The sequence below is a fragment of the Gymnodraco acuticeps genome, unplaced genomic scaffold, assembly GCF_902827175.1.
Source record: "Gymnodraco acuticeps unplaced genomic scaffold, fGymAcu1.1, whole genome shotgun sequence".
Classification (NCBI taxonomy): Eukaryota; Metazoa; Chordata; class Actinopteri; order Perciformes; family Bathydraconidae; genus Gymnodraco; species Gymnodraco acuticeps.
Window position 1 is genome coordinate 400,894 of NW_022989942.1, and position 13,771 is coordinate 414,664.

At 39.6% G+C, this 13,771-nt stretch overlaps 1 protein-coding gene across 2 annotated transcripts in view; it reads right to left on the reverse strand.

Moving 5' to 3' along the window:
* The window catches only part of LOC117542469 (contactin-associated protein-like 4), a 126,320-nt gene that overhangs the window by 47,602 nt on the left and 64,947 nt on the right, over positions 1 to 13,771 (reverse strand). For both annotated transcript variants that reach the window (XM_034210169.1, XM_034210168.1), the window contains 3 exons: positions 13,132 to 13,325; positions 9,631 to 9,778; positions 8,486 to 8,689 (listed from right to left, as the gene is read on the reverse strand). In XM_034210169.1, the coding sequence (XP_034066060.1) occupies positions 8,486 to 8,689; positions 9,631 to 9,778; positions 13,132 to 13,325 (546 nt within the window). The remainder of the gene's footprint in view (positions 1 to 8,485; positions 8,690 to 9,630; positions 9,779 to 13,131; positions 13,326 to 13,771) is intronic.

Sequence of the window (13,771 nt, forward strand, 5' to 3'; positions counted from 1 at the left end):
TGAAGGCTAGAGGCACACCCATGTGCTTCTAATAGACAATCGCTTAGAAACATTAAACTTTAGATCAAGCCTTGACTTTTGTTTCCCCCTGCTTCCAGTTTTTAAGCTAAGCTACTGTAAGCACATTGCACAAATATGAGAGCGGATTTCCTAAAATGTCCAATTATTAACTTTGAATGCAATTCGATGAGGTGGCATATTTTGTTACAGCTTTATTAAGTGGAAATAGAGGTGTGGATCAATACAAAAATCTTAGGGGAAAAACTGTCGTAAAAACATTTAACTTTCATTAATGAAACTTCCTCTCTGTCAGTTTGAATTCCCCTCACTCCTCCTCTCCTCACCTGCACTCTTAAAGCACCAAACAAAGAAGAAAAGAAGCACCGCTGTGTTGCACTGCAACACCTGCTGGGTTTATCCATCCTGAGAAGACTAATATTGAATGTTCCTGTCTTTAGCTGAGGTGTCTGCGCTGAACATCACTTTTCACTTTCCGGCAGTCTACCATTCGAGACAGCTCCCTGAGGCGACATCACCTTATCATATTCTGTCTGCTGCTCCATTACGGATCGTTGCTCGAGCTGTAAATCTGTTTATGAAGGGCGGCCATGATAGACCTTATCAGGAGACGGACTGTCATAATTGTTTTAGCAGCAGCGTCACGTGATGCTACTGTTTGAAATACAGCTCGACTGTAGAAATAATGTTATTTCTCTAAACAAAATGTAGTTACAGGTGGTAACTAAGTGTGTTACCATAAAACAAGCTGGAAGGGCAGGGATATTAATGGGAGCAATGTCACAACTAAGCCAAGGCACCGTCTCCAAATAAATTAAATGAATTTCATTGGGGCTTTATTAGCATGATATTTTTTGTTTGTGTACTATCAAGTCACATTTGACATTTTTAGAAACACTAAAAGGTAATAGTGAAAAAAAAGAACAGGACTCAAACAACTTATTCAATTCAAAACTTGATACACAATGTAAAAACAGGAAGGAAAATATAAACAAAAAGCAGGTACAGCTTTAAAAAAACACTGTTTTATATGGGGCTGAACAGGGTGAAGAGTTGCTGTAAGCAAAAAATAATGAATTGATGACCAAAAGATAATCAGCAGATAAATTGATAATGCAAATTGTATTGCACCCAGCGTTATTCCAGATGTTCTAAATGAAGAGTGTTTTCATTCCAATTTCGTCTTGATTGCTTCATATTTTGGGAATTCTAAAAATAAAATGCCGAGTTTCAACAGGCTAAATAAGCTTGCTGGCGATTAGCAAGTCTAGTTTTCAATGCACATGACCTTTGTCACATTTTATCCCTTCTCTTCCTCCATAAAAAAGGCAAAAATAAGCGCATCTCCCGCTCTGCTATACATGTGGCTTATCATCTTTATATTTTGAGCTACAAAGTGTATTGCTGCTGCAAAGAGAAACAATCAGCAGTAAGCAACATATTATTCAGCATAGGAGTGTTACAGTAAGAGTCCCATGGCTATCTTTGCAATTTCATGCTCCTGTGAAAATACAGAGGCTGCCGACTGAAACTCTTATAAGGCTCGTTACAAACAGAAACTCCTGGAGGCTCACAGTATATCACCAGAAAAAAATTGGAATGGAGTAAGCAAATGCAACAGTAATCGCCACGATTCATTGTTTCCCATTTTCCTGCCAACTGGCACACTTTGTCCAGGGAGATTCATCTTTTTTCCCCAGCACTCCACAGCGCTTTGTGTGATGAGAGAAAACATTTGTATTAGCTGTAAAATCTGAAACACGTGTTTTTTTTACACTGATCACCGATCATAGGAAAATGTCCAATAATATCAATCCTCATTAACAAGTCTGGTAAACGTCAGCTGAGGCCAAAACAAAACATTAGTACATAAGAAAACACCTTGTTGTGGTCCTGCCCACATTATCATTTTTTTGCAGCTCCTGGATGATTTTTGACGTGCTTCTGGATCCATATGTTTCATTCATATATAATAATAATAATAATAATAATAGATTTAATTTGTTAGCGCTTTTACAGGTGCTCAAAGACACTTCACAGATATAGTGAAGGGAAAAGAAAAGAAAGGAACAACAAATAAATATATAGTTAAAGTTAAAGTCAAATAATACAAAAACAATCACACATTAAAAGCCAGATTGAAGAGGTGAGTTTTTGTGAGTTTATTGAAGGTGGTGAGGTCAGTGCAGTATATGTATATATATGCAATATATGTATATATGTCATCATAGTTTTTGTCATTTGGTCTGTGTTGTATGAATGGGCCTTGTTACCGTTTTAACTAACACATATTACAAGGTTGTTCATGTAATGCCACAGCATGCCCTATATACAGTAGTGAAAAGACAGGATTCAGCTTAAAATGCCCTGCACGACTTTCTGATGCCATCCTAATTTAGCCAGCTATACTTAACACCGCCTCCTCCAGAGCGCAGTGGAGCAGGACCCAGCAGCCTCAGTGTATTTACTGCTGTGTGTTACAGCTTCCCGGTGACAGTTCAGAATTGAACTGAATTATGAAGCAGTTGGCTACATTAGTGCACACTGACATTTTGATGAATGTAAAGCAGAGAGAGAATAAGATGGTTTTGTATAGCGGACATAAATCTTAATGAGCCAGCCAATGTATTCCAACTGCTTGGACAGCCACTGACAGACAGAGAACTAACTGCTGCTCTGCTGTATTCTTCTGTTTGCTGTACTGCATTTGTGTCTTTCTTTCTGTTTTTATACATCATTAATTTATGCTAATAGAAGTTACACTTGCTAAACATCTGCAATGGTCAACTCCTTTTGTTTGTGTCCCCTGATACACAATGCTGCCATCATTTGCTGTCTTGTCTTTAGCTCCTCTGTGTCTCAGCCAACTTGTTCATTTCATGATGCGACATGCATCACTGTTAAAGCGAGGTGCTGGGCCGACAGGATCAGGTTGCCAAATTGGAGAGATAAAGAATGAAGAGCCCCAGGGAGAAGCACTCACACTGTGGAGCTATGGATATAATACATCTAAATCTTCAGGTTTTATCTCTGCCCCCCTAGTTGGAGCCCCTCTTCTCTTCTCTTGAGCCAACAACTGACTGTGGAGGAGTATGCTGGGACTCATGGTGGATGCTCCAAGCTATTGATCTAAATTACACTGTCTGTAGACTGCAAACTCCTGGGAGAGTGTGAGGCAGGGAGGGAGGGATGTAAAAGAGAGGGATAGAGAGAGAAAGACGAAGAGCATGCAATTGAAAAAGGCAAATAATCGCCTGCAAAAAAAATCTAGCGGGAGCCGAATTGGGTCGACATATAAGAAAGGCAGTGATAAATAACAACGGAGAGAGAGGAAAATAGAAAAGGCAGAAAGGGAACAGGGGCAGCTAGGCAGGGAATTAATAACAAGAGCCAGAGAGAGAAGCGTGCAGTGACAGGGCTGTGATTGAAGGTTGTTTTTTTCAGTATTGGCTGTATCACTGGATTATCATAGCTCAATCTAATCTCTGCTCCATTACAAAAAGCAGCAGTATTTGTTTTCAATCCCGGCCAGCAGCAGTTCTTTGAGCAGTTTGTTGACTCTCGGCGCGGGTCGACAGGGAAATGTGACAGGTGTCACTCAGTCTGACTGATGGCTTTTGCAGATAACGCCTCTCTTTCTCTGACAGATAGACAGACCCACCAGGGAATTAAAACGCTTCCCAACTAAAGGGAGTTGACAATATTTTGGTTTTATTGTAGGGTGTAGAGTGAGAGTGAGAGCGAGAGAGGGAGGTTAAGACAAGTCTGGAGGATGTGAGGAAGCAGAAAAATAGATAAACTACGGCTGAATTCAGAAAACATTTCCGCCATAATCTATTGACTGTTGTATGCATTTAATGAAGGAACTTCAAACATCAGCACTAAACTATTATGCAACTATAGTAGCAACATGTTCATAAGAACTCCAATCTTGAAATGTATTTATAAATGTAATGTTAGCGAAGTCGCCAACTACATTTCATGCTTAAATTATACTAACTAGATACATTTGTCCACTCTGGTTTTTACGAGCTAACAGTCTCAAAAGAAAGTCGGAGTCCAAAACATATATGTGAAACACACCTTAAAAGTGTGGTCTGCGGTACAAAAGAGATTTAGGGGGACAGTTGCCCTCTCTCGAGCTATGCAAATTGATGGAAATCTAGAATTCCTCCCCTCAATAGCGGACAGTACCTTTAAGAAGTGTGCAGACAGAGGTCTAAAGATTATTGACCAATTATTTTATGATAATATTTTGCAGCCATTTTCCTATCTCCAGGAGAAGTTTCAGTTACCATCGTGTGACATGTTTAGGTATTTACAGATTAGGCATTACATTACAAAACATAGAGATTGGAACATAATCAAGAATTCCCCAACAAACATTGAAACATATGTTATGAATATAATTAGGCACAATATACCGACTAAGAATCATGTTTCCCATATTTATAAGAACCTATTAATGGATTTACCGGATAACACCTTCCACATAAAAAATAAATGGGAGTTAGAGTTGAATATTATAATTGAAGATGGGGAATGGGAAACTTTGAGTAAGGGCTGTCACAAAGGTATAAACAGTAATACGTGGAAGGAGTTTGACTGGAAGACAAAGACACGGTTCTTTAGGACACCCTTGATAATTTTCAAATGTATAGACACCCTCACAGCAAAGTATTGCTGGAGGGAGTGCGGCCTGATTTGGTGACCACTCACACATATTCTGGGACTGCCCAAAGATGGTCCCCTTCTGGCATGGGGTAAAGGAGGAGATAGACAGAATTATGGGAATTGATCTACCACTCAACCCTAGTCACTTTATACTTGATCTGGTTGCAGAGGATGTATGTAATAAAAACCAGAAGTACCTGTTGCATATACCCCTGATGACTGCTAGGAAAATGGTAACATTGCATTGGAGGAAGCCACAACCACCTACACTGGCACAATGGAATCTAAAATTAAAGGAGGTATATGGGATGGAGGCTCTGACTGCCCAATTACAATTAATGACAGATCTGTTTCAACAGAGGTGGTCTCCCCTGACAAGGTATTTCTCTGCCTGAGAAAAATCCCAGATCCTGTGATGTATGGTATTATTTGTAATATTACTACTACTCTATTGTCATTTCTTGTTTGTATTATCCTTCCCCTGTTTTGATTTTCAAATGGATGTAGGGTCTGCATTTTTACTATTTTTATTTTATCTTTTCCAACATTTGCTGATATGTACTGTCTTTGGTGTAGATTGATACTGATGTGCTGTAAAGTGATGTAAGGTGTTTGTGTTGTTTATTTTCTTTGTTCAATAAAAATAAAGTAAAAAAAAAAAAAATGATACTAACTAAGGCTCCGGCCACTGTAACATCCTTGGTCCATGTCACACAACAAAGACCTAGCTACGCTACTCTTTTGTATGCTTATGCTTGTGTTCATTTTTCATATATCCGGCCATTAAATGCTTTCATGCATGCCAACTCAAAATGTCCCTCCTTTCAGTGTCTCTCAATCGTCCTATCAGCTTTTTTAATCAGCTCAGGTCCATCCAACGTCACAGCAACACACATTTGTAGCATATCATGTTGCTGCTGGTTCTTTTGAGATATGATTCTCTCTTTGCCTTTCCTGATGCTGTTACGCACATCCCTCCACCACCCATCACTGCCCGGTTTCTGCAGAATCATCAACCACCTCCACCACCAGTGATTGGACTCCCTGGGGGATTCATCTTGCTGCTGCTCAGGGCGAACTCCTCTTAATGACACATCTCACCATAGAGCCTAAGCACCAAGGACTTACTGTCTACTCTAGACCTAACAAGCAAATATCATAAAAGCATTATATTTTGTATTGACTTGTCTATCCTGATTAAAGTGTCAGTTATCTAAAAAAAAAAGGAGTAATGAAATATATATAGCAATAATTAAGAAAAATAAAATTGATATTAAGTGTGACCAGATTAGACATGCAAGATAGAGGCTCAACTCCAAAAATCAGAAGAACAGAATGGGAATCAACAGGGTGCATACAGTACACCACTAAAGTTATCGCTAAATGCCCGTAAACAATCCTGAAACCAAACACACACAATTCTAAACTCGGTTCAGCACCTTATTTATGGCCACACTCTCCTGGTTCATCCTTACATCTATTCTACAAATACTGCTCGAGTCAGAATTGAAAAAAGTATCCTTTAACTCTCGAAAGTTCGGAATATTAAGAGTAAAAACCCTGTTGTAACATATTACCAGGATGTGATCTTTTCAATAGACCTTCCATCGTAAATGCAGAAAAGAAAGCCCTGTTTGGTATGCAGAGCACTCCAGCAGCCAGATGGCATATTTGATGCCGTATGGTGTTGATATGACGGTCTGGCAGTCTGACAACACCTAAGATTTCACCTCATTTACACCAACAGAAACACTCACACACTCACACACTCATTACCTCAAATAGCTTCACAGTGCTGCGTTACGTGCAGTTAGAGGCCATGGATCGTGTTATACTGTGCTGGCACACTGTGCACCACAGAGTCCATCCATAACACATGTTGCTTACATCCATCATCAGATTAGAAGAGAGGGAGCATGAGAGCGGATGTCAAGCTGAGAGAGAATTGAAGCGAGAAAGAGTCGATGGAGGAAGAGTAAGGAAAGATTCAGGGAGAAACTAAGAGTGAGAGTTTCCCCAACAGAGGATGCTGGCCTCCTCCACACTCATTGACCTGTAACTGCACGCCTGCTACAGCAAACTGCACCAATTAATTCCCCAAGTGTATTCAATATCTGATTAGTTTTGTCTGAGATAATGCTTGCGACATATGGATAAACAAGTAAACACTGACTGTACTGAGCTCATCAGCATAAGCAGAAAGAGGCATAAATTGGATCAGCGCTATCTTAGAAATCACATTTGACAAACAATCAAGCAGATGGACGGAGACAGACTTGAAGCTCCCTCCGTTTTATTATGGGGACAAAACTGTGCAAGATATTACATTCCTCATATAGAGGCGGGTTGGCGGATGCACTGGAGCATGAGAGAATACAGTGCATGATTACACTGTACGGTATAGGCGTTTAGCTGACATTTACTCAGAGCAATGAACAGTGGATGAATAGATGTAGCTGAAGAGTTTGCTGGAAAAGCCGTTACAAAACTATTCAATTCAAATATCCAAAGTTTCAGCAACCTTACAGATGTCAATCCACGTCCTTGGAAGGTTGAATATGGCTGCATTCACTCTTAATTAGGTGTAAAATAGTCAATGATCAAACTGGATGTTAAACATTTAAACCGGCATGACTTGATGAACAAAGTAGTAATTATGTATCTATCCAAATACTCTTTTAATTAAAAAATATTATATATAATCATTACAAATATTGCAATCTACATTTTATTGTAGCTTTTTATTCAGAAATAAAGTATTTTAAAGAAGATTGCAGAAGTAGATTTTGAGTGATGATATTATAATGCTTGTGGAGCTATAGTATAGCGATATACAGACACTCTCAACAGGTAATACAATGCACAATGTAGTTATGTTTACATATACCATAATGTGATGATATGCTTGTTATGCTATCTCTAGCCATTTTTATGATTCCTCGTTTTATTTTTCATTAATTTAATTAAAATTAGGGCTGTCAAACGATTAAACATTTTAATCAGATTAATCACAGCTTAAAAATTAATTAATCATGATTAATCACCATTCGAACTATGTCCAAAATATGCCATTTATTTATGTATATTGTTGTGGGAATGGAAAGATAAATGAAAGAAGGCGGATATATCCATTTAACATACGTATGTATGTTTATTATAACATTGTTCTGTGTGTCAAAATGAAAGACAGCCCACACACCTATCAATCATCAAACCGTGGGGTCTTAATTCATTACGTGTTGATTTCTATCAACACGTAATGTTGTATCGATGTATCGGGACTTCCTGCAACAACACCACGCCGTTATCGTGATTCTGATTGGCCAGAAGACATTATCAAAGATGTTCTATTGAGAAGACGATCACTACGTGACAAAAGTTTTCAAAACCGTTTCTAGTCTTTGGTATTTCCAGACAAGGGGCTACTGAAATCAATCTTACTAACTGCTGTCTGTGCAATTTACTCCGCGAGTTGGCGGACTTTATTTTGCTTACCTTAACATCATTTTTCACGGTGGGGCTAAGCCATTTCTTGGTATGGCTGTAGCCTACCTCAGCCATACTCTGGCGCTGCCACTGGTGGGATGTATGGGGCGGGCCATTCTGCACATGCTTTAAATGCGTTAAATATTTTAACGCAATTAATTCAAAAAATTAATTACCGCCGTTAACGCGATAATTTTGACAGCATTAATTAAAATATGTCTTTATCTGTTTTCTTGCCTCTTAGCTTGTCTCTGTTCTGCTGTAAGACAATGTTCTAATATAAGTATTTGAAGAAAGATGTCAGTACCTTGTTGATGGTAGAGCAGCAGCCGTCCCTTCTCCAGCACCAGAGTGAGGCTGGAATCTCTCTGTCCCTCTGCATGAAGCAGAGTCCCAGAATTCGTCAGGGTTTTGAACTTCAGAGAGACGACCTCCATCCCCGTCCAGCTCGGCCTCACGCTGCGTCTGTAGAGCAGGCTGCTGCTGCCGTTAAAGTAGGCCACGTCAGAAGCTACAGAATGACAAAGACACACATAAATAGACAGAAACTACTTCTGTGTTCCTATCACAGTAAGTGTCTCCAGAAAAAAAAAAATCACCATTATGACAAACACACCACATTTGAGTAATTCATATAACATGCTATGCAACGGTACATTTTAGGTTGAGGCAGAGACGAGTTTCAACACAGAGTGCCAGACAGCGGTGAGCAAAGACTTCATAACATAAATGGCAGAAAATGTTGTTATTGGGCTCGGAAATAGGATATTCCTGTTTTTCTATGTTTTATATAAATTAAAAACTGAATGTCTTTGAGATTGGGACTGACAAAACAAGACAACAGGGTCACTGTGAACTCACAAACAACAGCCTTTATTTCCTGGTTCATGATTGGATTTGTATTATTTGAAGGTACGGATGTCCTGAACAGATATCTTTAATGACCGTGAAAACCGTTGGCCCATTTATGTACAAATCCCTTTGAGGGAAAACCATATGGTCTCGCGTCTGCTACTGAAGACAGAGCAGCAAAGAAGACCAGCAAGAGTAATTATGTTTTACTGTTGAGAGAGCAGAATTGGAAGGAATCTGTAATAAAAAAATACACGTGTTACCTTAGTGTTTTCCTCCAAGCTCTAATTAAAAACAGATGTTATAATGGGGGAATAAAAAATGAAATTGCAGCATTGTGTGTTATCAAGTGTGACTAAAGAATCCTGCACATTGTGGACCACTTGTACCCAGTTTATGTGCTATCTAGATTATTCAGTGTTGGTCCAAATGAATGTTTATAGTATTTATTTAAACGTATTGCAATAATAGCTCTAATGTTCATAGGCCAGATAATGAAATTTGAAAATCTAGTAAAACATTGCACGTTTATATTTGTTCTTCAAGGACAAACACAAGCCAAATCAGTCATAAAAAAGTCAATACATGGAGAACACTTACTATAACGACAACCGTATATCTCCAGTCTGAGTCCAATCCTCCCAGTGGGGTTCCAGTCCAGAGGAATCAGCCGGAGGAAGCGAGCTATCACCGGCTGATTGAGTTTGTACTGGACCACAGTGTCTGCATTACTGTTACCTGGAAAAGCCTGAAAAAAACAAACAAGTTAGCTTGTTTTTTTTATTTCGTCCAACTGTCTCTGATGCTGCTCCAGCAAAGATCTGAAGGCAGCTCCTGAAGTTATTAGACAGGAATAGAGGAACGTTTGTACGTTAATGCTCATGATCAAATGTTTACTGTTAACTAAGACAATTTATTATCTATAAACGTTGTGCAGCCATTCTAAGAGCAACTATTTTCTAACCTTCTTGTTTTTAAAGTATCAAATAATTATAGAAACATGTACAGTATGATGAAACAATATTTTTAAAGGGATAGTATTCACTAGTACAGAAAACGTCTCCCTCCTGATGCTGAGACAGTCTTTTTCAAACTTTAAACTCTCAGAGATTGATCCACTGATAATGTCTCTCCCTCTCTCTGTCCAGTAATCAATAACTCTGAGACGTATTCTGTCTCTGTACCAAGCCTCTCCTAAAAGACTAATATCCTCTACTTTCCCAACAAGCTTCCTGTGGGAATTCAGGGGGATTCTCTACTTGACAGTCAAACAGCACACAGAGAGCGACACATTCCGCCTGTAAGGAAAGAAACAACCTGCATTCAAGTGTGCATGCTTCAGTCCTCCCTTCTTGAGAGTGTGTCTGCTGAGAATGGCTATGTGAGTGAAATTGGCTTCCCTCATGCTGTATAATTGTGATCTCGGTGCCGTCTTCAGAGCTTTGAAGGGCTGAGCCGGCCGGGTAGCGAAGCGTTACAGTAAGCTCAACAAACGGCTCTATTTCCTGCTGAGGAGGCTGGGGAGAGCGGCATCTCATTTACTTGCCTGACCAAGTTTTGAAATATGAGAAGCCTCTGACAAGACCTCAGTCAAGGAGAGAGGGAAAGGTAGAGGGTGAGACGAAGAGGAGAAGGAGGGAGGGCCGGAGAAATAGTCAGAGAAGAAGAGTAGATAAAGTACAACTGTTCTTTGAGAGAAAGTAGCAATAGCACACTGTAACAATGCTTGAATACAAATAAAAGCATAACAAATGGTCCTTAAGACATTTAATTAAAGTAAGAATACACAATTAAGCTAAAGTACACTACTTGATTAAATGTAATTAGTGACTTCACATCACTGAAAGATTTTGACAAAGGCACAGATACAAATGTCATATTCACTGACTGCTGTCAAATTAATAATGAACTACAAGGGCATTCTTAGAGCACAGACCTCCGCCAAGACCAAATGCCTTGTCTGGCATAGTTAACGGTTCTATATATGACACTTTGGCCCATGATTCTAATCCACTCCAAAATGTAATGGGTTCTTCCTTGGCCCATGTTTCACACTAAGTTTTATAAAAATCAGGCCAGTAGTTTAAACTTCTAGGATGTTAAATCATGACATTTCCTTTTGGTGGATTAGTAAACAGTGGCAGCAATTACTCTTTAAAAGTTACACTGGAGAGTAAAGGGGGAAAAGACAGAGCATCAAAGCTGAGAATTCAGTGAGAAACTGATACAACCATTTGTTCAGTCAAATCTCCTCCTGAACAGACACACTAAGCTGGCCTAACTTAAATACGAAGCTTAAAAAATACTCGGGAGAGCTGATCTGGGTGTATCACCTTTCATGCCGAGTGTCAAACCAACAGGTTTCTAAGCTGCAAGAATTCATACCCTGCTTTCTCAGATAGTTTGTATCCTCCCCTGTAAGAAACTTGCATGCTGTCAAATCTGAATCAAAAGCTGTTCTCTGGGCTGCTCTAACAAGAAGCCTGCACTGTCTTCCATAAAAGAGAGAGGGGATGCTTGACTGCCTCTGAATCACATCTAATGCTGTTCAATCAACGGAGGCCGGCATGGCTTCCTGTCATTCTGACATACAGTAGTTTGCTTGGTGGTGATCAGTCATTCTGCAGTCTGGTAACCTCTCTCTCTATTGACACGTGGGATGGGAATAAGTAGATTAAAATTTGCTATAAAATGCTGGAAAATAAAGATTTTGAGAGCGGAAAATAAACACTGGGATACATTTGCAAACATAGAAGAAGAAAAGAGAGCAACAGCAGCCACCCCCCCCCCCCCCCCCCCCAGGCTGCAGCGAGGACTTGATACACAAACTTGAGCACAGAATATTTTAGTCACCACATGCATGTCAGCTTCCTCGTTCACATTTCTGACAGCCTTATCAAGACTGGCAAGTGTGCCATCAGCGTCTTGCGAGGAGAATGATGGACACCTTCGCCCCTGCAGGAATCAAAGGCATGACTTTTTATATGACACGCAGTCTTCTAACAACAGCACCAGCCTCCCGTCAGCAGAGGTTCAACTGTTTGACAGCAGCCCCATGCAGTCGACAGAGCCCTGCCCAGGTTCCTTTTATTTTTTCATACATTATTAATAGAGTGTGAAAGACTCCTGGTGAGCAGGCTTGCCGCTGTAGGCAGTACCCCTCCCCACAGATCATGTAAATGATGCCTATGATATGAAGGCGCCACCTCCAAAGCTGCCTTGATAGCTGTTAAAAGACACAATGTGGTATGAATTCTGAAATTGTATTTAAATGCAAGCAACTACAAATGACAATTTCCTAAATCATACTAGAATTACTACGTTTTTGTTTCTAGTAAGAACTTGTTCCAGTTGTCAATGAGAGGTTGACACAATAATCGTCCGAAACATGTCGAATGTAGCCCACTTTTTTGGAATAATGTTTCTGGTGAATTTCTGTTTGTTCACTGGAAAAGTATCAGCAATTTTTGTGTTACAATTAAACAGATGAGTGCTTGAGAGAGATGTTCAAGCACCTCCTACCTCCCTGCTCCCATCTCTGATGTCAGAATAGTGTATTGAGATGGGTTTTTCAGATAGTGTTTAACTATCTGACAAGCAGGTTGTTTGGAGCATGTGACACCTTCATTTTCTGCTGTCTGGAGCAATATCACTATTTTCACAAGCATGTCCTTTCGGTATACGCTTTGACTAACCATATTCTTTCAGCTGAACAACATGCTGTGCTTTATTTAACACATGTTGAGAAACCTGTCACTGGCTCTAAACTCTTTGTGTCAATCACATTTTCATTAGTGTCACAAACTAGCTCTGGGATGTGAGAATAAGGTGGGAGTCCAAGCAATATATATGCTTTTGTCTACTTACTTTACTTTCTGTTTTGCAATAGCCTTGCACAGTATAGGAACCCCTGTTTCCTGGGAATTATGTTGTTGAAGTTTGAGTGGAAATGTAATATCTACCTGTATTGTGTTCATTGTACTGCCATTGTTTGTTCTAATGTGGCAGCAATCGTGGAAAACACAAACATTAACAACATTTCCCCCCCAATACAAAATGTAATCTGAGCAGTGTTAACGTTCTTTTCAAATGTAGAGTTACCTCTAGGCTGTCTTCCTGTCGATGTTGTCTCCAGTTGTGTCCTGTGTCGCTGAACATCAACAGGTAAGACGTTAGCCAATCAGAGCTGCCGTAGCGTCCCTGCGTAGCAACAGCAGTGATCCGGGTCCGCTTCCCCAGATCCACCTCCAACCACTGGTATATGTCCGAGACGAGAGGGGACCAGCCTCCAGCTCCTGCACAAGAGACAAGAGTGTGTTAATGATGAGGGGGGGAGGGAGGGATGGAGACACATTGTGGGAGTGAAATGTTATTCATTATATTTTAATCTATTGTTTACATCTGTGCATTTATGGAAGAAAACAATCATTGTTATGAGTTTGCCAATAATAAATCCACAGTTTGGATATACAGTAAATACTTACTGCTTGTTTATGTGTTTGCATAATGTCCATATATTAATAGTTAGGGGTTTGCAGATGACAGGAATGTCAAAGATTAGGGTTAACATACTTGAAAGTTTAGCTAATGCACTTTTTCTCGAGTTGCAAGTACATGCACATTAAGAGGAATCCGTGCTTTTATGTTGAATTAGACTATACATATAGTTTATCTAATTTCTGGCTTTAATTTAAGACCACTTATCCACATTTAAAACCCTGCAATATATTCAACACGTCCC